This window comes from Bemisia tabaci, chromosome 9, assembly GCF_918797505.1.
Source record: "Bemisia tabaci chromosome 9, PGI_BMITA_v3".
Lineage (NCBI taxonomy): Eukaryota > Metazoa > Arthropoda > Insecta > Hemiptera > Aleyrodidae > Bemisia > Bemisia tabaci.
Genome location: NC_092801.1, coordinates 5,449,905 through 5,476,451, shown reverse-complemented (window position 1 = coordinate 5,476,451; position 26,547 = coordinate 5,449,905). Strand labels below are relative to the sequence as shown.

General features: G+C 40.3%; 1 protein-coding gene across 3 annotated transcripts in view; it reads left to right on the top strand.

Annotated features, from left to right (window-relative positions):
- IA-2 (tyrosine phosphatase IA-2) overlaps nt 1-26,547 on the top strand; it is a 136,328-nt gene that overhangs the window by 32,932 nt on the left and 76,849 nt on the right. For all 3 annotated transcript variants that reach the window (XM_072304256.1, XM_072304255.1, XM_072304254.1), the window contains exon 3: nt 16,907-16,960. In XM_072304256.1, the coding sequence (XP_072160357.1) occupies nt 16,907-16,960 (54 nt within the window). The remainder of the gene's footprint in view (nt 1-16,906; nt 16,961-26,547) is intronic.

The following is a 26,547-nucleotide window of genomic DNA, read 5'->3' as shown; positions in this document are numbered from 1 at the left end:
GGTTGTATCTAGGCGCCGTCTCACTTCACGGAGAAAAAAACCTCGTGCGTGGGACCCGCAGTTTAGGTCATATGGATCTCTGAAGTTTTCGGATTGAGAATCTGAACACTTTAGATCTAGCTGTCGAGGTTCGGATCACACATCTGAAACTTCAGTTATTACATCTGAAGTACTTCAGATGTGAGAACCGAAGTTTTTCTGTTGCGAGAACCAAGGTTTTTCGGATGTGAGAACCGAAGTTTTTCGGATGTGAAAACCGAAGTACTTCAGATGTAAGAACTGAAGTTTCAGATGTGTGATCCAAACCTTAGAGACTGGACCTAAAGTGTTCAGATGCTCAATCCGAAAACTTCAGAGATCCATATGACCTAAACTTCGGGTCCCACGCACAAAGTTTTTTCTCCATGTTGAATGGACAAGAATAGGTCCAGAAAGCTGGCGCGTCTTCAGTTTTTCGTGTATGCAACCCGGGTGTCATATGAGCTTTTCCCCTCTGGATTGAGATTTTCAGCTTCATACTGAATTTTTAACGCCCGTTGTCTAGAAAACTCCAACATACTGTCTTACGACCCGTGCGTCTGCCGCAATCAATTTGTTTTTATAGAGGCAGTGTGAACACTGGGTTCCATGGAGACTCTTTCCATAAAGTCTTTCAAGGTAACCGGACAGAATTTGCATCGATTTTCAATATTAAGCTCGGAGATGTTGCAACACCGGAGAGCAGGTGGCACGAGGGCAGTTTTCCCGGGATAAATGGATGGGGTGCCGAGAAAACCGGAACTCAATTTGAATCTAGTTCCGTGTTTGGCCCTGCTGACCAACTCCCTCGCGCAGTTTCCTGAATGCCTCAACTGATAATGAGTAACAAGTTGCCACAGTCAGCCCCGTGAGTAACACGCCACCCGCCTTTGAATCACTCACTCGTGCCAAAACGTGGGAACTTTTACATCGGTCTTCTCACGCGACCGAAGAAAAGTTCCACGCAAAAAGAGTCGCTCCTTCGTCAACTTTTCGTCCGAGACGTGTGTGTGGCCCTCTGTATCAGCCCATTCTGCTTAGAGTCCCTTTATACTGAGAGTCAAGACAACATCCCCTCATGGAGTCACAAGCGAGAATGAAGATTACAGAAATTGAACGTTTTTTGTAATCATTGATCGGCCCATTCTCAAATTCCTTTCTCCGTTCATTCTCTCATTCTGTTTGTTCCTTGCCGAACCCGTAAATCCCTGGTCCATTCCAGATTATAATCTTTGCAATCGGTGAAAATGTAATCTTCATTCCCGTTTGTGACACTGTGAAGGCCTAAAATACGGGAACCAATCAGAAATGAATTCACGTTGTCTTGACTCTCAGTATAAAGGGACTCTAATTCTGCTGGCTGATTTTTGAAATTGATAGGCAAAGCTATACCTAGACAAAGAGAGCAACAATAGGGGAGCATATTCCTTAAGCAGATTGTGAAGTTAGAAGTGCATTTCAGACTTTTCTGACGCGCTCATCGTGATTTTTGAGTCATTTTCCATTGGAGGCAACTCTTCTTTTTGCTCGAGCTGAAGTTCGCAACAGCTCCGTTCAACTTTGAAAATAGACCCTAGTGATGGATGACACTGATTTGCCACTACAAAATAGAAAAGCACGAATGAAGAAATTCGACGGATTGACAAACTTCAAGATAAGCACGGATCTACCCTAAAATTTGCATCACGGAAATTGCAAATATTTTTCCTCGAATTTTTCAGACAGTTTTGTTCGCAATTTGATCCAAAGTATCTGAAAATCTCACTAAAAAATGTGGATAATTTTCGTCAAAAATACATGTTTTCCGGGGCAGCTCTCGAATGTACATAGGGCATTCTTTCTTATAGCACGACAATACGGCGTTCTCTGTTCACCGAGAACACTGCCGCGCTGAGGAAGAACGCCGTATGAGCCTTCAGACGTTGTCAAATTGCCCCGGATAAAACGTTTATTTTTGAAGAAAATTGTGCATTTTTTCCCTCGAAATTTCGAGATATTTTAGATTTAATTGCGTGCAAAATTGCCAAAAAAAATTGAAGAAAACTATCCATAATTTTCCACGTAAATTGGGTATTTATTGAAGAAGATATGGCAACGTCTGAAGGTTTATACGGCGTTCTTCCGTAGCACGGCGGAATAGTTCTCTCGCAATTCCGTCCCCTTTCAATATCGATTCGGGCCCCATGCGACAACGCTTTCAGCGACCCCGTGACGTAGTTTGACGTCTAACGAACGTTCGCTCTCTGCTTATCACCTCCTCCCGTCTCCCCCCCCCACCCTCTCCTCTCGTTTCATTCATTCCTCCGTTACTTCCAGTTCGACGACGGATTCCGAATCCATGACGTGGGCGGTACTCTCGTCCTCTCCGTGCGCGGGGAACTTCATCTGTAGCGTGGCGTGCCTTGCGATATATCGATTGTTCTGCCATTTAAACCTATGGTAAAGAATCGATTATTGAGATGCTCGCTGCGAACACCCTGTTTATCGATCACTTACCATAGGTTTAAATGGCATAACAATCGATATATCGCAAAGCACGCCACGCCACTGAACTTCATGCATAGCTCGCTCAAAAACCAATTCGAAACCCATTACCAACTCGTCTCATCCCCCTCCCCCATCCCTTTTGATCGTCCGATCCCTGCGAGATTCCGTAATCCCATCCCTCTTTAAAATTTATTTTTTTGCTATTTTTCAGTCCCACGGGAGCTTTGCACTACGCGTACCTTTGTCGATGACAATTTCCGTTGCCTCGGATATCGTGTCATTCGGTGTCGAGGCTTAAATCGTCGACTATTGATCAGTGACGAGGCGCGAATGATCGGTTATCGATATGCCTCCATTTGAGGCCATGGTAAAGAATCGATTATTAAGGTGTTTGTTGCGATCGCCCGGTTTATCGATTGTTTTCCATAGGTTTAAATGGAGAAATATCGATAATCGATCATTCACGCCCCGCCACTGATCAATCGAAACATCACAAAGTACGCCACAGCACTGCTATCGATATCCTCACATTTGAGGCTATGGTAAAGAATCGATTATTAAGGGATACACTGATAATCGATACTTTACCGTAGGTTTAAATGATGGATAAATCAATCCATCGTGAAAACGTCACGTCATCTATCATCCGTATATTATGAATATATATTGTATTCTTTAACTGGCGGGCTTTATTTTTGTTTTTCATAATTCCCGAGAGAAATTCTCTCCATGTTTTCTTATGCAGCGATACATTTCCGCTTCCGGATCTATCGAATATATTATTCTCACATTTGAAGCTGTGGTAAAGAATCGATTCTTGAGGTATACCCTGATAATTGATACTTTACCATAGGTTTAAATGGCAGTTATATCGATCCATCGCGAAAATGACAAGTCATCTGTCATCCGTACTTTATGAATATATATTGTGTTATTTAACTGGTGGGCTTTATTTATGTTTTTCATATTTCCCGAGAGAAATTCTCCCCGTGTTGTTTTTTTTTTCACGCAGCGATAAAGTTCCGTTTCCGGATACTAAAGGATAGTATAGTTTTGATTATCCGCGGCACGGCGATCTGGACCGCGTTAAACAGAAAGGAACCAAGCCACATCAGCTATTGCCAAATTTAATTGGGCAATTTAATTTTTTACATGAAAACGGTTGTGTGGATTTTCGTGCAAATTTCAGTGAAAATTCTCCGTGGTGCGAAACAAATTCCTTAAAATGTTCAAAGGAATCTGCATAGACGTTCTCTCGTAAAAAATATAATTGCCCAGTTAAACTTGGCAATCGCTGATGTGGCTTGGTTCCTTTCTGTTAAACTCGGTCCATCTGTAGCTACCGCGGATAAGCAAACTTCGCGGATAATACGAAACTAAGCGATTTGGCCACGAAAAGGGACGGAAAAGGCTATTACAACAATCTTTTAAGGATGTATTTATTCTAAAAGAAATGAGAGAAGTCGTCATTTCTCGCACGAAAAGGACGCTACACCATTCCAAGGTTGCAAAATTGGCTCAAATGATTCAATTTTTTACAAAAATGTACCCTACCGATAGTCCAAAATTTCCGAAAAGTTCCAAAGTTACGAAGTATCAACACATTTTCCTAAAAATTCTTGATTTGTCAAAGGAAATTTGGCAACGCTTAATAGCTCATACGGCGCTCTTCCTCAGCGCGGCAGTATTTAACTTCACACGGAAAAAATTGAAAGTTGATTTATCATTTATACTGTTCAAAAAATGTGCGACAAGTATCAAATGCTGATTTTACATTTAAATAAATGCGAACTCAGACATTGAATTTGTTCATTTCACCGTGGACGTAGTTAATGTAGCATTTTTTAAATTGTAAAATTAGGATTTATACTTGTCGTACATTTTTTTAAACATTATAAATGCGACATTAACAATTAATTTTTCTCCGTGCAACCCAGTCCACATAAAAAAGAATAAGTCCACTTTCGGATGAGCCGCATGAAAACAGCGTTTTAAGCTATTTTAGATTTTTCTTTTTTCCGTTTGGAAAGATCCATGTCAATAGGAATTCAAAAGACGAAACTTCCAGCGGCATTGCTGAGCGGGAGCTTTCCGCCGCCGCAACTTACGCAAACATCCCACGTAAAAACACGAGGTAGCACTCAGCGCCATGAAATTTGAATAAACATCTGAAATATCTCGTCGCAAAATGAATTTTTCACCGGCATCGATCTCGAAACGGGACGCCGCACAGTGGATCGAGTCAATCAGAGAGGTGGACCTGAAATTTTTAACTGAAACTGCAAATTTTGACGTTTTAATTCGTCACATTTTCAATTTTGAAGGGTGTTTGTGACAGAAAATTTCACGAGGATACCAACGGAACCACTTTCAGACCCTCAAAGCAGGGTTGCATGAAACGAAAGAAAGAAATAAAAGATTGGACATTTCAGTGAAATATTTCATGTAATTTCACGAGGCTATGAAATATTTCATATTTTTCAGGGACTAGAGTATGCAACCCGCACTCAAACACACAAAAATAGAAGAAAGTCACAATTTTTACATTTTGCAAAACATGAAAACGAACCGTTGTTTTCTAATATCTTTCATAAATATCTGATATTTCATGAAATATTTCACGCAAAATTTCAAGATTTTATTTTTCATGAAATTTTGCCACCCTGCCTCAGAATCTCGTTCTCGTATAAGCAGTGTTCTAAGCGTTTAAAGTTTCCAAATTATGTTCGACCAATCCTATTGACTCGATCCACTGTGCGACGCGCTGAAATCGCTGAAAGTGCACACTCACTAATTAATTTAAGAGTTTTCTGCTGCGGAGGTGTTCCGCCAGGTCGCCAGATCTCTTTTAAATGAGAATGATCAATGCAGAGTGTGCTAACATTTCAAAATCATTAGTTAAAAAACGCTAAATATTAAAGCCTAACAGAGCGGAGCGGCGTGCTGCCAGCGCGATAGGCTCACTGGCGCCTACAAACCTAAGTGGATACTTCACGCATTGCACAATGCTTGAAGTATCCACTTAGGTTTGTAGGCGCCAATCAATGCGCGTTTCGCGCTGGCCGCCCGCCCGCCGTGCGGCGGCGCCTGAAGCAACTATTTCACAACAGAGGTGTTGCACAGTATTATATGAAATTGAACGTATTAAGAATGACAGGTATCCTTTAAAAGTACAGATCTTTCCTCGCAAAATAAATCAATATACTTATCGTACACAAGAAAAATCTAAGAGCCTTTAGCTGAGGCAAATATAGAGGTTTATACGGTTCAGGTATAACAAGGTGGGAATTTCTTGAAATATAATTAAGTCCTGTTACACCAAAGAGGTGTAGAGAGTTTTAGTGAATTTTGTCTCATGGAATTGACGCTCCCCCATTTTTACCAAAACTCTCAACTATATATTATTCTCCGTCAGACCAAACAGACAAAACAAAAAAACAAGCAAACCCTGATTCTTCCAAGCCATTATATATTTTCATCCAAAAACGTTGTGAGCAATTGTTGTTTGTATTTACATGTGGGCAAATTCACTTTGGATCTCAACCGGCACGTGGACCAAAACTCCCTTGCCGAAAAAACGCGTGGACGTACATTACTGGAAAAAACAGGTGCGCGGACAAAAAATCGTTGACGAAATGGACTGCGTTCAACATTAAGGAACCAAGCCACATCAGCGATTGCCAAATTTAACAGGGAAATTACATTTTTTACGAGAGAACGTCTATGCAGATTCCTTTGAAAATTTAAAGGAATTTGCTTTGTATTATGGAGAAAATTCACTGAAATTTCCACAAAAATCCGCACAGCCGTTTTCATGTAAAAAATTAAATTGTCCGATTAAATTTGGCAATAGCTGATGTGGCTTGGTTCCTTTCTGTTTAACGCGATCCAAATGTCCTATAACCTGTAGATCCACTACTACCAAAGAAGGTCGGAGTGACAGAAATTCAGCGAGAATCCAATTCCACCCTTTAACGGCGCATCCCTTTCACGAGGTTAAAAAATTTTACAGAAATTAATGTCGTGAAGTTTTTCAATCTGGTGCACGCTCACTAATAATTAATGCAAGCGTTTTCATCTTCAGAAGAGGTGCGCAGTTCTGAGTGCTAGACCACAAGATCTCCCTAAAAATGTCACATCTTGCAGCTCACTCGCCTGTTGAAAAAGCGGATTTTTTAGGGGGATTTTGGCAATGGCGTCGCTACCCTTTACGATTCCCGCGGGGAGAGAACTTGTTAGCGCGAGGGAAGGAGCAGGGCTAGCGCACGCATCCTGATTGGTCGCTGCAGCAATGTATGACCCCGCCCCCTCCCTACAACTGTTTCCCCTCCCCCCACTCTGTAATCGATGGAATCAAAGTCAAGGTCGTTAGTGTAAACCCCTTCCTGTGTTTTCTAGTCCGAGTCAACCCTTTACGAAAGGCGTATTTCCCTAGATGAATGTTCTCTTGAGGTAAAGATATACTGCCGTGCTAAGGAAGAACGTTGTATGAACATTTCAGTCTTGCCAAATTTCCCCGGTATATTACTATTTACAATTTAACCCTTTTATCAGGCACTTTATTCATTAAGATTACTAGTTAATCAATTCTAAAATTGCATTTTAGTGTTATTATTTAACTATTGATAATGAAATATGAAAGTTTGAGCTCTCGCATCTCGTGGTCTCTCCCATTTTGTAGCATTAATAGCAATAAAAAGAAAATATCTTCTTATCTTTCATCGATGAGACCAAAGTCGAAGATATTTAGATCCACACAAGAAAGGAGGATGACGCTGATATTTGGACTTTCCGGAGAGCGGTATATTTCCATTAATATTGGACGTAAAACCTTGGCATTTGGACGAATCTTATTATTTTATGCTAATCCACCAAGATTCAGCCGCTGAATTCTGTTATTCTCTGCGACGTATGCCCTTGCCGCCCTTTCCGACCACGTCTGAAATTTTCAGGTTGATTTTATGAGGGAACCACCGCGGTACCTTCGAGGGAAAAAAAGATCAGAAAGACTTGACAATTCGGCGAAATTTTTCATGAAATTCCCAGAGTCTTTGGAAAGTATGAAAAGTCTGAATCGCACCAACGGCTTAAGTCGGAAAATCCACCTCTCCAGTTATCATATCATGAATCTCCTGTATTTTTTTTTTTTTAAAAAGAAAACTAACCAACAGATGTTCAACGTGATTTGTCTCAACTCATTCAAAAAAATTCACGGAAAATCTTTTTATGGGAGAGGCAGGGGGAAGGGGTGAATGTTGCAATAGATATATGTATTTTCCAACTTTAGCCATCGATACTTTTCAAAAGGTGCGGTGTTGCGGGTATGCAACCCGAGCTCAAAACACCAACTTGTTTGCGTTTAATGTTGAATCTCCTCTTGAATTTCTTCAATGTAAGACTCGATATAGACACGTACTTAGATGAATAATAATTGATTACAAATACAGATGAATACATAATAGATTAATACAAAAATGAGACACCCGGACAGCATTGGCAGGCATTTTTCAATCATTATTCAGCTTCACCCCAGTTAAAATATGGATTTGAAATGTATCTCTCAAAGTCTCACATACTTTCAGAAATGTTATGACATATGAGAAATAACAATTAGAAAAGGCCCGAAATGTATGTAACGAGGTAGTGAAATGGTGACGGGTCTACGCCATTTCACATTTGGTATCAGAGTCCAATGTTCATGGCACTAATTGAAAATTTTCGACTTTTTGGCAGCCGCGATATGGTGTGGACCCAGCACCATTTCACCACCTTGTTAAGAAATATTTCACTTGAAATTTCAAGATTTTATATTTAACGTTCAAATTACCGAGACAAACTGGGAACCACAGCTTTGCAAAAGTTCATAAGGCTTTATGATAATTCTGGCAAGGTTGTCCGCTAGTGCAAGTTTGAAGGAGCTACGTGGCTGAAACGTGACTTAAATGCCCACTTGGGGGCTACAACAGTCATCTCAACTTCTCGTTTTGAGGAGGCTCTAGTATCACGTCACCAAGTAATTATAATTCCAGTCAAATACATCTCGCTCCAGCTATACGCTCACCATTTTATTTAAGTCTCAGTTGGCCCTTTTTTCTTACTTCATCCCCCTCTTTTTTGCATTTTTTTCTACGGCCGAGTAGATTTTTTAAATCAACTCTCGAAACAATTGAAAGTTCACCAATGAATGACAAGGTGAGCATGGATGGCTTCAGCGCTTAAAATTATGCCGCAATCATACGCTGAATGTGGCTTGAATGTGGAAGTCATCACCCTGAAAGTGGATGCCTGAATTTTGCGGGTGTCGCGTGAAATTCAGCAACGATTCTCGACGACCATCGGATAACGTCGGATTTGTCTGAACTATTCGAATAGATTTGATACACATATGAATAAAAATAACTCGAATTTGCGAAATTTCAGCTGTTGACTTCCATATTCAGCTGCCAAGTTCAGCTTTCGATTCCGGCATTACTGAAAGTAACTCAAAATCAAGATATCATCACCTTTCAGCCAAAGTATCACAAGCGCCATACTACTTTTCAAAATTTCCTCCGCCATTTAATATTTTCGCAGAGAAATTGTTGGTTGAATCTGTATGAAAATGTTACTGAATTTTATCGGCAGCACAAAGAAAATTCCGTGAAATTTTCGGACAGCTTCGCTGAACAATTTCTGTGTGTTAAAATAATATGGCGGCGGAAATTTTGCAACGTCGCATGGCGCTTGTGATACTTTGTCCAGAAGGTGACAAAATGACACGGTGAGCCTGTGTGGTTTTAGCGCTTAAAAATTACTGGAGGTAACTCCAAATCAAGATATGAATGTTTACTGATGTAGAAACTCAAACTTCCTGCCCATAGAAAGAAACCATAACTATACTAATTGTTCACGTGACAGTATTCCATTGACCACCCTGGTTAAAATTGGCGATACGAGCTGCGTTTCAAAATAACATAGGAGTTCTTATAGCCGACTAAAGAGGGCTATTGAAAATCATATAGCTGGCTGTAGAAAGCGGAGCAAATCATATAGCCGGGCTATACGAAGCTATAAAAAAGTATACAGTCCGGCTATAGTTCCTATCGCCGGGCTTTACACTTAATCGCCATTGGCTATAAAAGGCTATAAAAAATTGTGTAGAAATTCGTGTGCTTTGGAAATCATTAAGTTTGATACGGAACTACCTTAATATTTACAAAACACACATTATATTTTCCTTTAATACATATTTTTTTCATCAATTAAAATGAGAATAGTCCATACAGAGTGTGCAAACATTTCAAAATCATGAGTCGAAAAACGCTGATTCCGCGAGATGAAATATTAGAGCCTAACACAAAGCGGAGCAGCGACGCACTGGCGCTTACAAACCTAACAGGGATACTTCACGCATTGCGCAACGCGTCAAGTATCCCTGTTAGGTTTGTAGGCGCTAATGCGCGTGTCGCGCTGGTCGCCCTCGCCCGCCGCGCCGCAGCGCTTCAAGCAACTATTTTGCAACAGAGATGTTGCACAGTATCATACGAAATTGAAGGCGCTCCAACATATTAGGAATGGCAGGCATCCTTCAAAAGTACGGAGCTTTCCTCGCAAAATAAATCAAGATACTACGGCACAAAAAGAGAGTGGTAGTCCAAAAACTAACTAAGTCCTAGTATCCGTATTTATTAACGTTTAGCATAAACTTTATCGTCTGGCTGTTGCTTAATCGCCATCGGCTATAAGAGGCTATAAGATATTGTACAGCCGGCTACAGAAGCTATTGGAAATCTTACAGCCGGCTTTAGGTTTATAGTATTTTGGAACACACGTTCTACTGCCAATCTTTACCAGGGCATGGATATGCCATGCATGGTCCTGTAGTCCTTTGTCCGGTTCATTCTCATGGCAACTTTGTCACCTTCCAGTCCAAGTATCACAAGCACATGCATGCGACTTAAAAAACTTCTGCCGCCATTTCATTTTTTTACCTAGAAATTGTTCAACGAAACCGTCCGAAAATTTCTCTGAATTTTTTTTTGTGCTGCCGATAAAATTCAGCAAAATTATCAAGCAGATTCAACCAACAATTTCTCTGCAAAAATATAAAATGGCGGAGGAAATTTTAAAACGTAGTATGGTGCTTGTGAAACTTTGGCCAGAAGGTGAAAATATCTTGATTTTCAGTTACTTCCAGTAATTTCAAGCGCTGAAGCCATACAGGCTCACCTTGTCATTCGTTAGTAAACGTTTAATTGTTTCAAGAGTTGATTTAAAAAATCTACCTACTTGACCGTAGAAAAAAATTGGAAAAAAGAGGGGGACGAAGTCCGGGGGTCGCATAAATACAACAAAGTAACAAAAATATAAAATGGCGGAGAAAATTCTGAAAGTTTTTGAAAATTTTTTGTAGTATGGTACTTGTGATACTTTGGCCGGAAGGTGACGATATAAATTCTTGCTGTTGTAGAAACTCAAATTTCCTGCTCAAAAAAACCATGAACATACTAAATTTTAGCGTGACAGTCTTCCATTGACCATGAATACGCCATGCACTGAAAAAAAATTCTCGGCGTTTTTACCAAGGTCCGTTGATACCTTGCATCTCACTTTTTTTTACCAATTCTTGGTAATTTTACCAATTCTTGGTAATTTTACCAATTCTTGGTAATTTAACCAATTCTTGGTAATTTTACCAAGACAGACTGGTAAACTTACCTAAAAACCGGTATTTTTACTGTTTTTTCAGGTAAGAATACCACTTTTATTAGTAATCAATTCCCGGTACCTTTGCCATTTTATCTCAGTAATTCTACCACAGTCGATAAAAAAAACAGTGGCGTTTTTACCAAGATCCGGTAAAATTACCGAGAAAGTTCAATAATTTCACCGAGATTTCTCGGTAAAACTACCAATTCCATAAATGGTATTTTTACCGAGAAAAAACTGGGATCAAATAGAACCCTGACTTCTTGGTAATTTTACCCTTTTCTTAGTTAATACACCGAGATTTTTTTTCAGTGTGGTCCTGTAGTCCTTTGTCCAGTTCATTCTCACGTCAAATTACCTTCCGGCGCCACTCTCACTGCGCGAATCCCATCTCACAAGTTGCTGTTATTCTCCCGTTTCCGCACAAGGAACTTTGTATCCCTTGTGCACTGAGCCCAGGTCCCTGGTAATCCAGGGATAAAATTGGAGCATCCGTGTTCCACGTCATGTCGCAGGGAGCTTTGAATAGTTCCGAGCGACTCTCCCCCCAGCGGCCGGAACGTGCTCTCAACTCACGCTCTGAATACGAAATCACAAGAATCCACCATCGCCAAATCTTCCAGTCTATCTCAATCTGGTCACATCATCCCAGATTCATTGAGACATAACATAAAGTGGACAAAATAGGAGAAAAAAGGTAGAAATGGTACATGAAAAAAATTGAGAAACTAGGTATTGCTTCCCGTCACGAAAAATGGCGTCGATTCCCATGGAGCAGTGCGGGCTTTTACCAATGAATATATTAGTAACATACCTGATGTAAAACGACGGGAAAGAGCGTCCACTACTAACGTGGTGAACGCTCAATAAGAAGGAAAGGAGTACAAGAGAAAGAAACAGGAGAGGAGGGGAAAATGAGGATAAAAAAGAGAAAAAGAGGATGAAAGAGTTAGGGTGAAATAAATTTCTATTCTTGCGCCATTGTAAACAAGCGTCTTTTAGGATTAAGACTTTGAAACTGAGGAAATTTATGCGGAATCAAAGTTCTCCTCGTATAGGTATTCTAGGTAACATTTGAGTCGGGGGATTTTTCTAGCTGTGCGCTGCGCTGGAGGTTGGCAACTCTGGTTCGGGTGGAAGTTGCGGGGCTGAGCGTGGGCGAAGGGTCGCGCACGCGGCGCGGCGCGAGGCGCGGCGCCACCCCCACGAGCCGAGCCCGCTCGACCGCCCGTGGCGCGGCGTCCGCGTCGCCCATACATCTCCATCGCGCTCTCCGCCCTCCGCACAAAAAGTGGCGATTCGCATTTCTCCCGAGTCGCTAACCACTCGCTTTTGTCCGTTAAATCCTTTCCTTATGCCTTGTCTCCACGAGCCGTTTCACGAGATTTGTCCCAGGGAAAAATCCCACTTACGAAGTTGGGAAAAATATTGAGTTAATCAATATTTTTCCCAGTACCAAGTATGGTACTTGTACCCCTATAGGACCCACTGAGAGAAGAAGAAGAAATGAAAACGAATTGTGCTATATTTTATTCATTACTACATTGTTAATGTTTGTTTAGTTAAAATGATGTGTCTAATTGTCAATTGAGTGCAATTATTATTTTAATCCCGGTTAAACACTCGACTTTAACCAATTTATCTTCCCGCGAAAACTAGTCGCAGGACTGTATGAGCCCCGTCCCGTGGAGACGGTAACTGGGAAAAATCCCAGAAGTTTCATTCCTGCGATTCGAACTTGGGACAAATCCCATGAAAACGTCCCGTGGAGACAAGGTCGTAAATCCTTTCCTTACAGACTCGCAGACTTTGTTGGACCCGAGACCGAGTTTTCCGTATCGGAAGATGAAGACGAAGAAGCGGAAGAAGGATTCGGAGAAGGAAAACGGAGAAGTAACAGGAGAGGAGGGAAAGGAGGAGAAACAGGAAAAAAGAGGATAAAGGAGAAAATTTAAAACAATTAATCTTCTTTCTCTTTTACTTCTTTCTTATTTCTTCCGTTTCCCTCTTATTTTTACTATTTTTCTACTTCTTCTTCCTCGTCCTTTTCTCCTCCTTTTCTTATTTCCGTCTCTCGTTTTTCTTCTATTTCCTGTCTTCTTCTGTTCTTCTTTTTCTAATTTTCTTCTCCTCCCCTCCTCTTTTTTTATCTCTTCTTCCCTTAAATTTTCCTTTTTTCTTCTTAATCCTCCCCTTTTTCTGCATTTCTTATTCTTTTTCCTCCTCTCTTTTTTTATCCTTTATTTCCTTTTCTTTTCGCCGCGTATTCTTCCTCCTGTCGGTTCCTCCTTTCTCCCAAAAAAATATAGGTATTCTCTTCCTAAATTGATCGAACCTAACTGAGGGAACTTGAACTTCAATGTTAATCAGTTACTCAACATTTTTCCATTCCAAAGTACTCATGGTCTTTTCTTTCAACACATATTTAATGCACATCTCGTAATAACGCCTTGATACAACTATTCGTACTCCATGGATGTCCGTGTTGCCTATGCAAAAATTGAAGGCACTTCGCATGACGATCCGGCGTCTGAATACAACTATTCGTGCTCGATGGATGTCCGTGTTGCCTGTGCAAAAATTGTAGGCGCTTCTCATGACCACTCTACATCTGACAAGTGACCGATGAATACTACTTTTTGAGGTCTGCGGGTTGTCCGTGTTGTCTGTGAAAAACACGAAAGGAGCTTTTCGGCCTCTCATTTCACGCGAATAAAAATTTTCCGATCAAATTCTGGGTGATTAGTTCTGAATCTCAGGAGTGGCTGACAAGTTTCAAGTTATCTACAGCTAATAAAAATTCCATGTCATTACAGTGAGCAACTTGTTATTTTACTTACTCTTACGCGCAGTTTATTTTTATGAGCAATCCTCTCAGGAGACATGAATTACACTTGTTTGATGTTTTTTTTTTCAGTGTACAATTGGACTGCATTTTGCAATTTGGAGCTATAAATTCTAACTCATCGGGAAAAAGACGTATGTGTATAGGGAATCTAATGGCACATACGTTGTTTTTAAACCGGGCCGAAATTTACAGTTCTTGATTGCAAAATGCAGTCCAATTGATCCTGTTGAGGCAGCTCGTCGCATCAATATACGGGTTCAGTTACACGATCAAATTGAGCCATCAAATTGGGCCTCTCATTGGTCGCACACTGAAAAAAAATTCTCGGTGTTTTTACCAAGGTCCGTTGGTACCTTTACCATCTCACTGTTTTACCAATTATTGGTAATTTTACCAAGACAGACTGGTAAGCTTACCTAAACACCGGTATTTTTACTGTTTTTTCCAGGTAAGAATACCACTTTTATTGGTAATCAATTCCCGGTAACTTTGCCATTTTATCTCGGTAATTCTACCACGGTCGATAGAAAATATTGGCGTTTTTACCAAGGTCCAGTAAAATTACCGAGAAAGTTCAATAATTTTACCGAGATTTCTTGGTAAAATTACCAATTCCATGAATGATAATTTTACCAAGAAAAAACTGGGATCAAAAAGAACCCTGAATTCTTGGTAATTTTACCCTTTTCTTAGTAAATACACCGAGATTTTTTTTTTCAGTGCATCCTCACCTCAGGTCTTTTTCCACCAATCAGAGCTTCAATTTGATCGTGTAACTGAACCTTAAGCAGAAATTTTGCAACGCTGCTGGACGGTGTTGAACCGAGACCGCCGATAGAGCACTTACTCGAAATCTTGTCAACTTGTTCGCCGGACCGCTCCAGGCCCAGAGACGGAGAGTACTTGGCACTGAGATTTACATAATGATAATAGCCGAGAAATTGGCAAACTCCGAGACGATTAAACCGTTAAAAAGCGGTTTAGTGATCTGAGCGTCTTATGGGTACCCTCCTCTTCGGTGATTAATCGTAAATCGCGAACACACTAAGTTAAAAACGCGGATCTGGTCGCGATATTTCATTGCATTTACGTGGTTTTTGCTGTGACACTCGGGTTTGCATCCAAGCGACATTGTGAACAGACCTCGAAATGATGATCTCAGTGACCGTTTGCCTTCTCAGCCTTGTTACGGAAGAGAGCACTGCCGCACAGTGGGTCGAGTCAATAGGGGAGGTCGGACAAAATGTGGAAACTTTAAACGCTTATAACTCCGGTTATACAAAACTTTGAGGTTCTAAAAGTGGTCCCATCAGTTTTCTCGTTAAATTTCCCACTGTAACCACCCTTTAAAATTTAAAATGTGACGAAATAAACGTCAAAATTTGCAGTTTTAGTAAAAAATTTCTTGTCCGACCTCTCTAACTGACTTGATCCACTGTGTGCCGTGCTAAGTAAAAACGCCGCATAGACCTTCAGGCGTTGCCAAATATCGATAAATAAAACACAAGTTTCCTGGAAAACTCAAGAATGTTTTTCCTCCATTTTTTTCAGATAATTTTTTTCGCAGTTTCACCCAAAATTCTTGAAAATTTCAAGGGAAAATATTCATACTTTTCCTCAAAAAGAAACATTTTATCGAAGGAAATTTGGCAACTCTCGAATGTTCATACGGCGTTCTTCCTTAGCACGGTCGAGCAGCTCTCTCGTGCTAAGGTAAAACGCCGTACACTGCAAACATTGCCATGTTGCAAAATTTTCTGACGATATATTTCTCTCCCGAGAAATTTTATCTATTCGTTCCCTAGAAATTATATTAAGTAGTTATATTAAAATATAAATAATTTTATTTTTTTTCTCGAATATTTGGAGAAAAACAAACATAGAGACCGTCGTCAAACAATAATAAAAAAATTTAATACTATATTAATAATCATACTATAAAAGTTAAACAAAGATTTCTTATTTTGGGCAGAGACATTAATTTTTGCGATCAACTTTGCTTAATTTTAATAAGAAAGTGCCTAGAATGAACCCTTCGTTCTCACTATTTTCGCACATTTTATCGTATAACTCATTCTTCAGCACACCTATATGCTGTCGTGCTAAGGAAAAACGCCGTATAAACCTTCAGGCGTTGCCAAATTTCCTTCTATAAAACATGAATTTCCTGGTAAACATACGAATATTTTCCTTCCACTTTTTCAGATAATTTTATTCTCAATTTCACCTAAATTTCCTGAAAATTTCAAGGATAAATATTCATAACTTTCCTCAGAAATAAACATTTTATCGAGGGAAATTTGGCAACTGTCGGATGTTCATACGACGTTTTTCCTTAGCACGGCAGTACGTAGAATTGTTCTAGTTGTGCACTCTATACCTGTATTTCTCTCTTACGGAAGAATTTGCTCAATATTCGTGAATTGTAAGAAGCCGGTTCCGGAAAATTCTGGTGGTGTTGAAATGGATTGATTGCCATCTCATGACCTGGGATCAAATGAACGTATGTCGATCCTAATTTGGACGTATTTCTGCCAAACGAAACTGTGTGCATTAAGACATGAGCCCTGAGACCCATATGAATATATGTTCAACAGGGTTCACGTCATAATGCACATAGTTCCGTTCGATAGAAATACGTCCATTTTAGAAAACTTCATCTGCTGCCCGACAATGTTTCTCTTAGCCGATTGATTTTACCTCTCTTACTTGAAGTCGGATCGTGTCAGAGACTGAAAGTCTCAATCAAGAGGAATGAATAATTTACTGCAGTTTTAATGGCATTTTTCGAACACTTTCAGTTTTTTTCTTGCAAATAAATAAAACAATGAAATTCTACTCACTGTCTTCTTTAATTTGTTTCAGGATGTTTGTTCAGCGAAGCTCTCTGTGATCCGGAACAGGAGTTTTGCTATGACGGTAAGTCGTGCTTCATATACCTTCTTTAGTTCTTTCAATTGGATTACATTTGCAATTAGGAACCGCATTTTGTGACTCGCAGTTCAGAAACAACGCATGCACCATTCGTCTCTAATGCACAAAGGTGTTTTTACGGACGAGCCAGAAATTGTAGATCCTAAATTAAGTCCACTTGTTAATACTAGAGTACCTGTATAGCGAGAGTATAGACAGATGTGAAACTCCGAAAATCCATCAGGCCTTCACCGATGCCTCCGCGAATAAAGTTAGGGCCCAGAAATGCAGCCAACCTATGAATTTCAATTATCCAGAGCGATTTACCAATACAATTGTTACGAACGGTCGTTCATAAAGCACGTATTTTACTTAGTTTTTGCATAATTTACTCATTTTTGCGGAAGAACGCTCATTTATATACATTCTTAGCCATCTTAGTTAGAATTGGAATCTGCAGACTGGCAGTGAAAATTTGTGCGTTAGAGGTTGGTTAGAAGGGTGGCTGCACTTTTGGGCCCTAAGCCCTCCATGAAGCGATCTGTCCATACTCTCGCTATATAGGTACTCTAGTTAATACGTGACCGCAGGGCAAAATACTTACGCCTGAAACTTGAAACTCAAATTGCTCAGTTTGGAGCAAAAAACCGGTTTGTGACAAAAACATAGATCTTCGGTTTTCAATCATTAACATTAACCTCTTTATTATAAAAAAATCAATATTTTTCATATTTGTCAAAATTTCATGAAGTACTCCACGTGAAATTTCAAGATTTTATTTTTCATGAAAACTTGCAACCTTGCGGCGAGTCCTTCGAGGTTCCGGAAAGACTGGGCAAATTTTCGACAACTTTGCAATAACGTAAGCCTCGCGTCACGTTTGAATAATGTAAACAAAAGCGTCACGCCGCACACTGGATCGAGTGAATCAGAGAGGACGGACATGAAATTTTTGACTACAACTGCAATTTTTCATGTTTATTTCGTCACATTTTAAATTTTAGGAAGTATTTCTTGAATAAGATTTCACGCGGAAACCAATGAAACTACTTTTAAAACCTTAAATTTTGTATCAGCGGAGTTAAAGTTTCCAAATTTTGTCCGACCTCTTCCATCGACTCGATCCACTGTGCGCCGACAAGGACTAAGAACCCCCTGCCAGCACCAGCTTTTCGAGGAAACACTCTCGCGAGAATGCTTAAACAGAAGGTGGGCCGATTTTTCATCTAGAGGAATATGAAAAATACACGGAAGTGTTTACATTGTCAGCGGAAAGCTTTTCCAAATTCTAACTTAAGACTTTCATCCCAATGCAAAAGGCTTTTTCTTTTTTGAAACTCGGATTTGGATCGCGATTGGATGGAGAATTGGGTGTCAGACTGTAATCGAATTTCCGTGAGTGGATTTGCTTAAGATTTTGACTTACTGCCAACCTCCTTCACAACAAAACAAAATTTCCTCCAAGCGACGGTGCGCCTGAAATATTTGGTTTTCATGATGGCAGCAATGACGATTACATCTTGAATTCTCGACCCATCTCCCGAGGTTGGTGAAAAAGTGGTTGGATGCAAACGTTGGCCAAAATTTATCAAGCTACTGAATTTAGTTCTTTTTTTTTTAATGCATTAAGTTCTTTTTCCTCCGTAAAAAGTAGCAAGCACATCACTGCCTCGCTACTACTACTACTGCCGTGCTAAGGAAAAACGTCGTATGAACATTCGAGAGTGGGCAAATTCTAGGATCTAGATTTTGGATTTGGATTCCCCTGTAAAAATTGGCGATAAGAGCTGCGTTTCAAAATACCATAGGAATTCTTATAGCCGGCTAAAGAAGGCTACAGAAAATCATATAGCTGGCTGTAGAATGCGGAGAAAATCATACGGCCGGGCTATACGAAGCGATAAAAAATTATGCAGCCGGGCTATAGTTCCTATCGCCGGGCTTTACACTTTATCGCCTGGCTGTCGTTTTTTTGTCATCGATTATAAAAGGCTATAAGAAATTGTGTAGAAATTCGTGTGCTTTGGAAATCATTAAGTTTGATACGGAACCACCTTAATATTTACAAAACACACATTATATTTTCCTTTAAAACATATTTTTTTTTTTTTCAATTAAAATGAGAATAGTCCATACAGAGTGTGTAAACATTTCAAAATCATGAGTTGAAAAACGCTGACTCCGTGAGATTAAATATTAGAGCCTAACACAAAGCGGAGCAGCGACGCACTGGCGCCTACAAACCTAACAGGGATACTTCACGCATTGCGCAATGCGTGAAGTATCCCTGTTAGGTTTGTAGGCTGCCCTGCTCTAGCTGGCTGCCCGCCTGCCGCGCCACAGCGTGCCACAGCGTCTGAAGCAACTATTTCACACCAGAGGTATTGCACAGTATCATACGAAACTTAAGGCGCTCCAACATATTTGGAATGGCAGGCATCCATCAAAAATACGGAGCTTTCCTCGCAAAATAAATCAAGACACTACGGCCCAAAAAGAGAGCAGTAGTCCAGAAACTCACGAAGTCCTAGCATCCGTAATTAGTAACGTTTAGCATACACTTTATCGCCTGGCTGTTGCTTAATCGCCATCGGCTATAATAGACTATAAGAAATTGTGCAGCCGGCTATAGAAGCTATTAGAAATCTTACAGCCGGCTGTAGGTCTATGGTATTTTGGAACACAGATTCTACTGCCAATTTTTACCAGGGTCTAGAAAAGGAAAACTTTTTAACTCCACTCTAAAATTTTTAACCGTGTAGTTATGTGCTTTGGTAGTTCCACCGTCGATGTCTATTAATATTCTTTTTCATGTATAACCGTCACATTACCCCGTTTTATTCCAACATCTCTGTTGGAATACCTATGTTGCTTTTCTTCGCGAACAAAAGTTCCTCAACTTTTGCAGAGAGACGCGCAATTTATCAAATTCTATTTTCTCGCGAGACAGCAATTATTACGTGGGTGCAACAACCCTCGCCTCCGTGTCGTAAAATCCAACCGCAGAACCCGTCCGGGCAAAAATAAGACAGATCGATGCTTTTTCGCAAACAATAAGTTTCCGCGGAAAGTCATTGGCTCATTACTCGGGAGAAAGGGCACGGGGTGCGGATGGGGGGGGGTGGAATCTGGGAGAGGGGTGATTGAGTAATGGAATTACCTTTACACTTTCTTTCATCCCGCGATAGCAATTTCAGCCCACGAGGTAACAGGTTCTTCGGGGTCCTGCGGGAGGCGGGAAGAGGGCGCGGCGAATCTTGTTTGCTTTGAGCTACGTCACTCTCGCGGTTGTGAAATTTATGGCACTTCCACGTACAGGGTGTCCCAAATAACCCGGACCAGGATTTCCTCTCGGTTGTTTCGTATAAATTGGATGCAATGCTCTATAAACTATAGATAGGGGGATCCTATGCTACACCAACAGTGAAATTCGCAACACACCAGGAGCAACAACTAGGTTATAGGACGAATATAGTCGGTTGCTATGGCTTCTTATGGGACTGTTGCTGAAAACGGATTTGTATCAAATTTAGAACCAACTATTTGAAAATCTGTGTCCAGAAATGGAACTTAGCCATTCATCAAGTGCGTTTACGATGAAAATTTCAACGCTAAATCATTTATTCTAAAAACTCCCGTAAGATTCCATGTATTTGAGATTATGACGAAGATAACAATCGGCCATTTCCACTCCCCGTCCGCCTATCGAACGCGCTCCATGTGTGTTACGTTTTTTCGTACGCCAACACCAATTTATAGTTTCTATATCGTTGATTTAATGGCATGCTATACTTCGTGTTCATCGATGGTGAAACTGCTGAAATGCATATAGTGTGTAAAGGCGGAAGTTTCACTGGAAAAAAAACACATTTGATCTAGAGTTCAGACTCTTGAAAATGTTGACAAGAAAAAATACTCTTGATTCAATCGGATTTTTGCTTGAAACAAAACGAAGTCCGCTTAAATTAAGAGACTTGGTTCTTGATTTAAGCTAGATTCTGATTGAATCAAGAGTACTTTTTCTTGTCGATCTTTTTAAGAGTCTGGGCTCTAGATCAAATGTGTTTTTTTTCTCCAGTGTTTCCTTAAATAGCCAAGACGGTGCGGCGGTTTTAGCAAGTATAACGTTCTACCTTTGACATTTCTGCAGATTGATCCGCGTGGCTGAATGTTGTAAAAGCAGGAAATTCATTTAGCAGAACGGATTCTACAAGAGAGTTAAAAACACCATACAGGTCTCGGGATTCAATAAAGTCCAGAGTAGTTCATGCAAATGCAATACCGCCGTGCTACGGAAAAACGCCGTAGAAACCTTCGTTAGTTGCCAAATTTCCTTGGATCAAATATGAATTTTCAGAGAAATTTGTGAATATTTTCCGTTTAGTTCCTCAAAAAATTTTCTTCGTAATTAGATTCACGTCATCAGAAAATTTTAAAGGAAAATATTCATAACTCTCCTCAAAAATAGATATTTTACTAGAGGAAATTTGGCAACTCTCAAAGAGGGTTGCAATTTTTCATGAAAAATAAAATTTTGAAATTTCACGTGGAATATTTCATGGAATTTCAGAAATTTATAGAAAATATTGGAAAATATCACATCCTTTTCATATTTCGCAAAATGTAATAATCGTGTCTATCTTCTATTTTTGTGTATTCAAATGCGGGTTGCATACTCTCACCCCTGAAAAGTATCGAATTTATCACAGTATCGTAAAAGTTCATGAAATATTTCACGGATTTTTCCAATCCTTCATATTTTCCATTTCACGCGTGCAACCCTGCTCTCGAATATTCACAGGGCGTTTTTCCTTGGCACGGCAAGGAAGCAGAATCCCTTTACAGGAATGACGAAATTTGTGTTATTTCCAACGTAAATTGGCAGCTATCCGTCTTTTCCTCGGCCGCCACCTACGAGGAACTATCGATTCTGCTCTTGTTGCCGGATGAATTGAAAAGTATTCCCTCGGCTGGGAATTTCAGCGGGTGAGCAGAACCCATAATCGATGGATACGGTGTCGATGGATTCCGATGCGCTGGATTGTGCGGATGCCGGAATTAATTTCCTCCAGGTGACGTGGTGTCGCACGGAATTCTCCGGGTCGCACTCCCACTCACTCGGAATTTTCTCGAACTTGCTATGAGCGATCGTTGCTCGTTAACGCGACTACCATTCTACTGTGCTAAGGAGAAACGACGTATGAACATTCGAGAATGGACCACTAGATAAGGTACGAATTTCAGCATTCTGATACATGTTCCCTAACCAAAATTTTACGTAAAACACGATGGACACAACGAAATTTACCGAAATGAACTCCTTACGAAGATATTTAATAATTCTTGATGCGTGAATTCAAACCACCCGCTCATGAAAACTCAATGCTCTACGTGATTCACATCGCTCGGTATACGTTAACATGAACGTCTCTGCAATAAAAAAATCTGGCAACCTCAATCTTGACGCTTTGGCTCAGCTATAGCAAATTGCTTATATGTAGTTTGAACGACACATGGTGGGAAATGAACATTGCTCGATTGAGAAGATCGCTGAAAGCGTCGTAGTGCGCGATTTGACTCACGTAGCTTTGAGTTTCTTGTGAGCGGGCAGTTCAAATTCCTCGTAAGCAATGTGAAATAAAAATGTTAATAGCTTCGTTAGGAGTTGGTTTCAGTAATTTTCGTTGCGCGAATCGTGTTCTCCGTGAAATTCTGGTTAAGATACATGTATCAGATTGTTTAAATTCGTACCTTGTCCAGTGGTCCATTGCCGAATTTCTTCCAGTGGAGTGTGAAACAAACATCAAAGTCGTCCAGAAATAGTCGCCCCAGTTTCCTACAAAAATCATTTCATGATCCTATTCGTAAAGAAGTAAAAATAATCTGACTGACTGAAGAGATCAAAGGATTTAAAAATGTGGAAAAAGAAAGATTGAAGCTTCCACCTCGAGTTCTTTCGTTCTGCCGCCGTAACACGTCCTTTGACTCACTCGTTTTGCTGCACTGGCAAGTGTACTAGAGCGCCTTCAAATATTTATATATGCAACACACACTTCCCTCGCGGAGAATGGAGATGTTGCATGTGTGAAGAACTTGCGATTTGACTGTTGATTCTTATGTGTAGCAGGGTTGCCGTGTTTCCTGTTGTGGAGTCCCCAAATAAAGTAGCAGCCCTGTCAATGTATTTACTCCCTATCTTTGCACGGAGAGTTTGTCTTGATGTAGAGGTGGACTCTCAGGATAGCGTGGGATATCCCCTCCATTTTGGCCTCAACTTGAGAGCTTTTTTTGAGCTTCGGAGTCGATTTCAGAGAAAACCAGTGGCACCATCGTGTTTCTCGCGAACTTTTACATAAGAATCAACAGTCAAATCGCAAATTCCTCACACAAGCAACATCTCCATTCAATTCTCCATAAAGCTCACCTTACATGCCGAAAATAGGAGCTGAAACTGGAGGTCATCAAGGCATCGGTGAATGTTGCCGCGAAATTTTTAGCAACTGATGATGAGTCAGGACTCAACAGTTATCAGTATGCATGAGCTGTTTCAATAATTTGAGTGCAAGTTTGGATTAAAAAAAGTTGAAATTCACAAAAAGTCGGCTGTTGAGCTATGACCACGTGACCTTTCTTTCGGCTCATATTTCCGACATGTGAAGTTCGCTTTAGAATATGTCTTCACGATTTCCATCCAAAATTGGATTAATATTGCGTGTAGTCAGAAGCGAAAAACTCTTACTTAAATATGCCCAGCAGTTTCCTGGTAAAAATACAATTTAAGAGTAGAAATTTTGCAACATCGTGCGTTCGTCTTTTCTGCTTCGCTAAGGAAAAATGCCGTATAAACATTCGAGAGAAGCCAAATTTCCTCCGATAAAATGTTGATTTTTGAGGAAAGTTAATTATAATATTCCTTGACATTTTCAGGAACTTTCGGTGAAGTTGCGAGCAAAATGATCTGAAAAATTGGAAGAAAAATATTCACAAATTTTCCCGAAAATTCATGATTTACCAGAGGAAATTTGTCAACGCCTGAAGGTTCATGGGGCGTTTTTCCTCAGCACGGCAATTTTCTTCTGGGCTTATTTCTATCAAACGGAACTATCCGCATTAAGCCATGAGCCCTGAGACCCATAAGAATACATGTATAACAGGGCTCACGTCATAAGGCACATAGTTCCGTTTGACAGAAATACGCAGTGGCGTGGCGTGAAATTGCGATATATCGATTTTTATGTCATTTAAACCTATGTAAAAGGATCGATGAACAGGGTGTTCGCAGCGAACACCTTAATAATCGATTATTTACCATAGATTTAAATGGCATAACAATCGATATATCGCAATTCACGCCACGCCACTGGAAATACGTCCATCTGTGGAACGACACATCGTCCATTTAAACAAATTGTGCGAGTTGGAGAACTGCAATTAACGAGGCTTCGTGTTACCGTGTGACGGAGGAGAGAAAGGGTGGCGGTTCGACCAAAAAATGAAAATATAAGAGGGAGCAGATTAAATAGTGCGTGAAATTGAAAGCATGACGTCAGTCGATGCGTCGGGATTACATTACGCAAATCACGAGTTAGCGGACCCGACACGAGAGTTCAACTCAAACAATGCACACGTCAGAGAACGGGAAAGTTTCCCGGACCCCGGCTGCGTTCGCGTTGTAAATTTTTAATTTGAGCCTGATTGGTTTCCGCACGACTCCCACGTTGTTTGCTCACAGATACGCGTGTGCCCAAAAAATTCATGCAGGGTTTCTTGGAGTGCTTAAATGTCAATGCTGCCGTACTAAAGGCCTGGATACACGCTCGAATTTCCGTCAATTTCCGATCAAAATGATGACAAAAATGTCGGTCAAATTTTTGTAGGCCGCAAAAATTTGATGGTAGATGGTGCGCACCAGTCACCATTTGATGGAAATTTGAGCGTGTGTCCAGGCCTTAAGGAGAAACGCCGTATAAGTCTTCGTTAGTCAGGGTTGCACGGGTGAAATGGAAAATATGAAATATTGAGAATTTACGTGAAATATTTCAAGAAATTTCACTAAGTTGTGAAAAATACGAAACATATGAAACATATTTTCAGGGGCTGGGTATGCAACACGCACTAAAAAAACACCAAAAAGCAAGAGCCAATTGTTAATAAATTGATAATTAATTAAGTAAGTAATCGTAAAGAGTAAAAATTGCAAAATTGAACGCATTGAAGTAACCGACAGACTTCTGAAATTAAAGAAAACATAACAAATTAAAGCCACAAGACGCATCCAAGCACCATTATTTCCAAAAGAACCGAGCCAGTGCTGCGGTTTACACTAGCTTAAGACGTGGGTCTGCAAATCCATCCTAAAAAAGAATCAGACAAGAAAAAAGAAGAAAGAACGAGTATCAACACAGCCGAGGACAGAAAATACGTATTCGGGCCTCTTTTTTGGCTTTTCTCCCAAACCTGCAACACCTCATTGACAGCATACAGCAAGGCATTGAGAGCTCACGCTTTGCGTCATCGCGCCTTCAATTTTGCAGATGCAGCATGGACATCCATCAAGTACGAATAGTTGTATCTCTGCGCCGTCGTAAACACGCATCCATGATCCAATCCCTCGCTTTATTTCCATAATGTGTTTGTTTGCGTTTGTCTTATTCGTAATGGTTCCTCAAACTAGTTGCATGGAGCAGAGCATTGCGAGTTCACGACTCAAGCCGTCGCGTCTTACATTTTTCCTATGCAATATGGACATCCATCTTGCGCGAATAGTTGTATCCCGTTTACACTTTAGATGTCTCTTATTTTTGAATTTCGCGATAAATTAAGGTTAAGCTTGCCCGAGATGTGCTATGGTATATCCAAATCGATGGTCATTTTGAAAAGGTAGAAATATGATTATATGTCTCTCAAGAGGTCTATAAATCAATAGTGCGCATGTCTAAAAATCGAACCTACCATCGCCTCCAAGGGAGTTACACATTGCGAATGAAGGAGAGGGATGATGAAGCGCCTGTAGTCAACGAAAAGGTGAAAATTTCACAGAAAAGTGTTTACGACTCAGAAAGTAGTTCTTGAACTCTCTGTTCACCAATCATGCGTAAAAGCGCCTTTCTTTACTCTCTCTTAACCTAACTCTCTCTTTCCGTTCTTTTAAGAAATTTTCCGCATATAATGCCTTATATGTAAAAATGGCGGATGTGAAAAATTACCTTTTCTAAACACGCTTGAAAAACTGTTTTGTTCACACAAAAATGTAATATGTTTGGCTCTGGCATAATGTACAGATCTCGGAGATCACACCTCAAGTAATTTCTCAAAATTTTCTTGATGCCAAAACAGTTTTTTTAATGTGTTTCGAAAAGTTAATTTTTCGAATCCGCCATTGTTACATATAAGGCCTCATATATTCTCGGTCGTAATTTTTTTTTCTCCTCTTATTTTGCCATCTGTCAGAGGGGCACGTTTTCGGTGCGCCAAGAGGGCGTGTCTGCCAGTGGCAGAGTGGCCTTATGGCCAGTCCGAGCCTGCCCTTACGTCACAGGAGCGACGACAAGTGTATTAATGTAGAAAATAAAAGCACAGTAACCGTCAAAGAC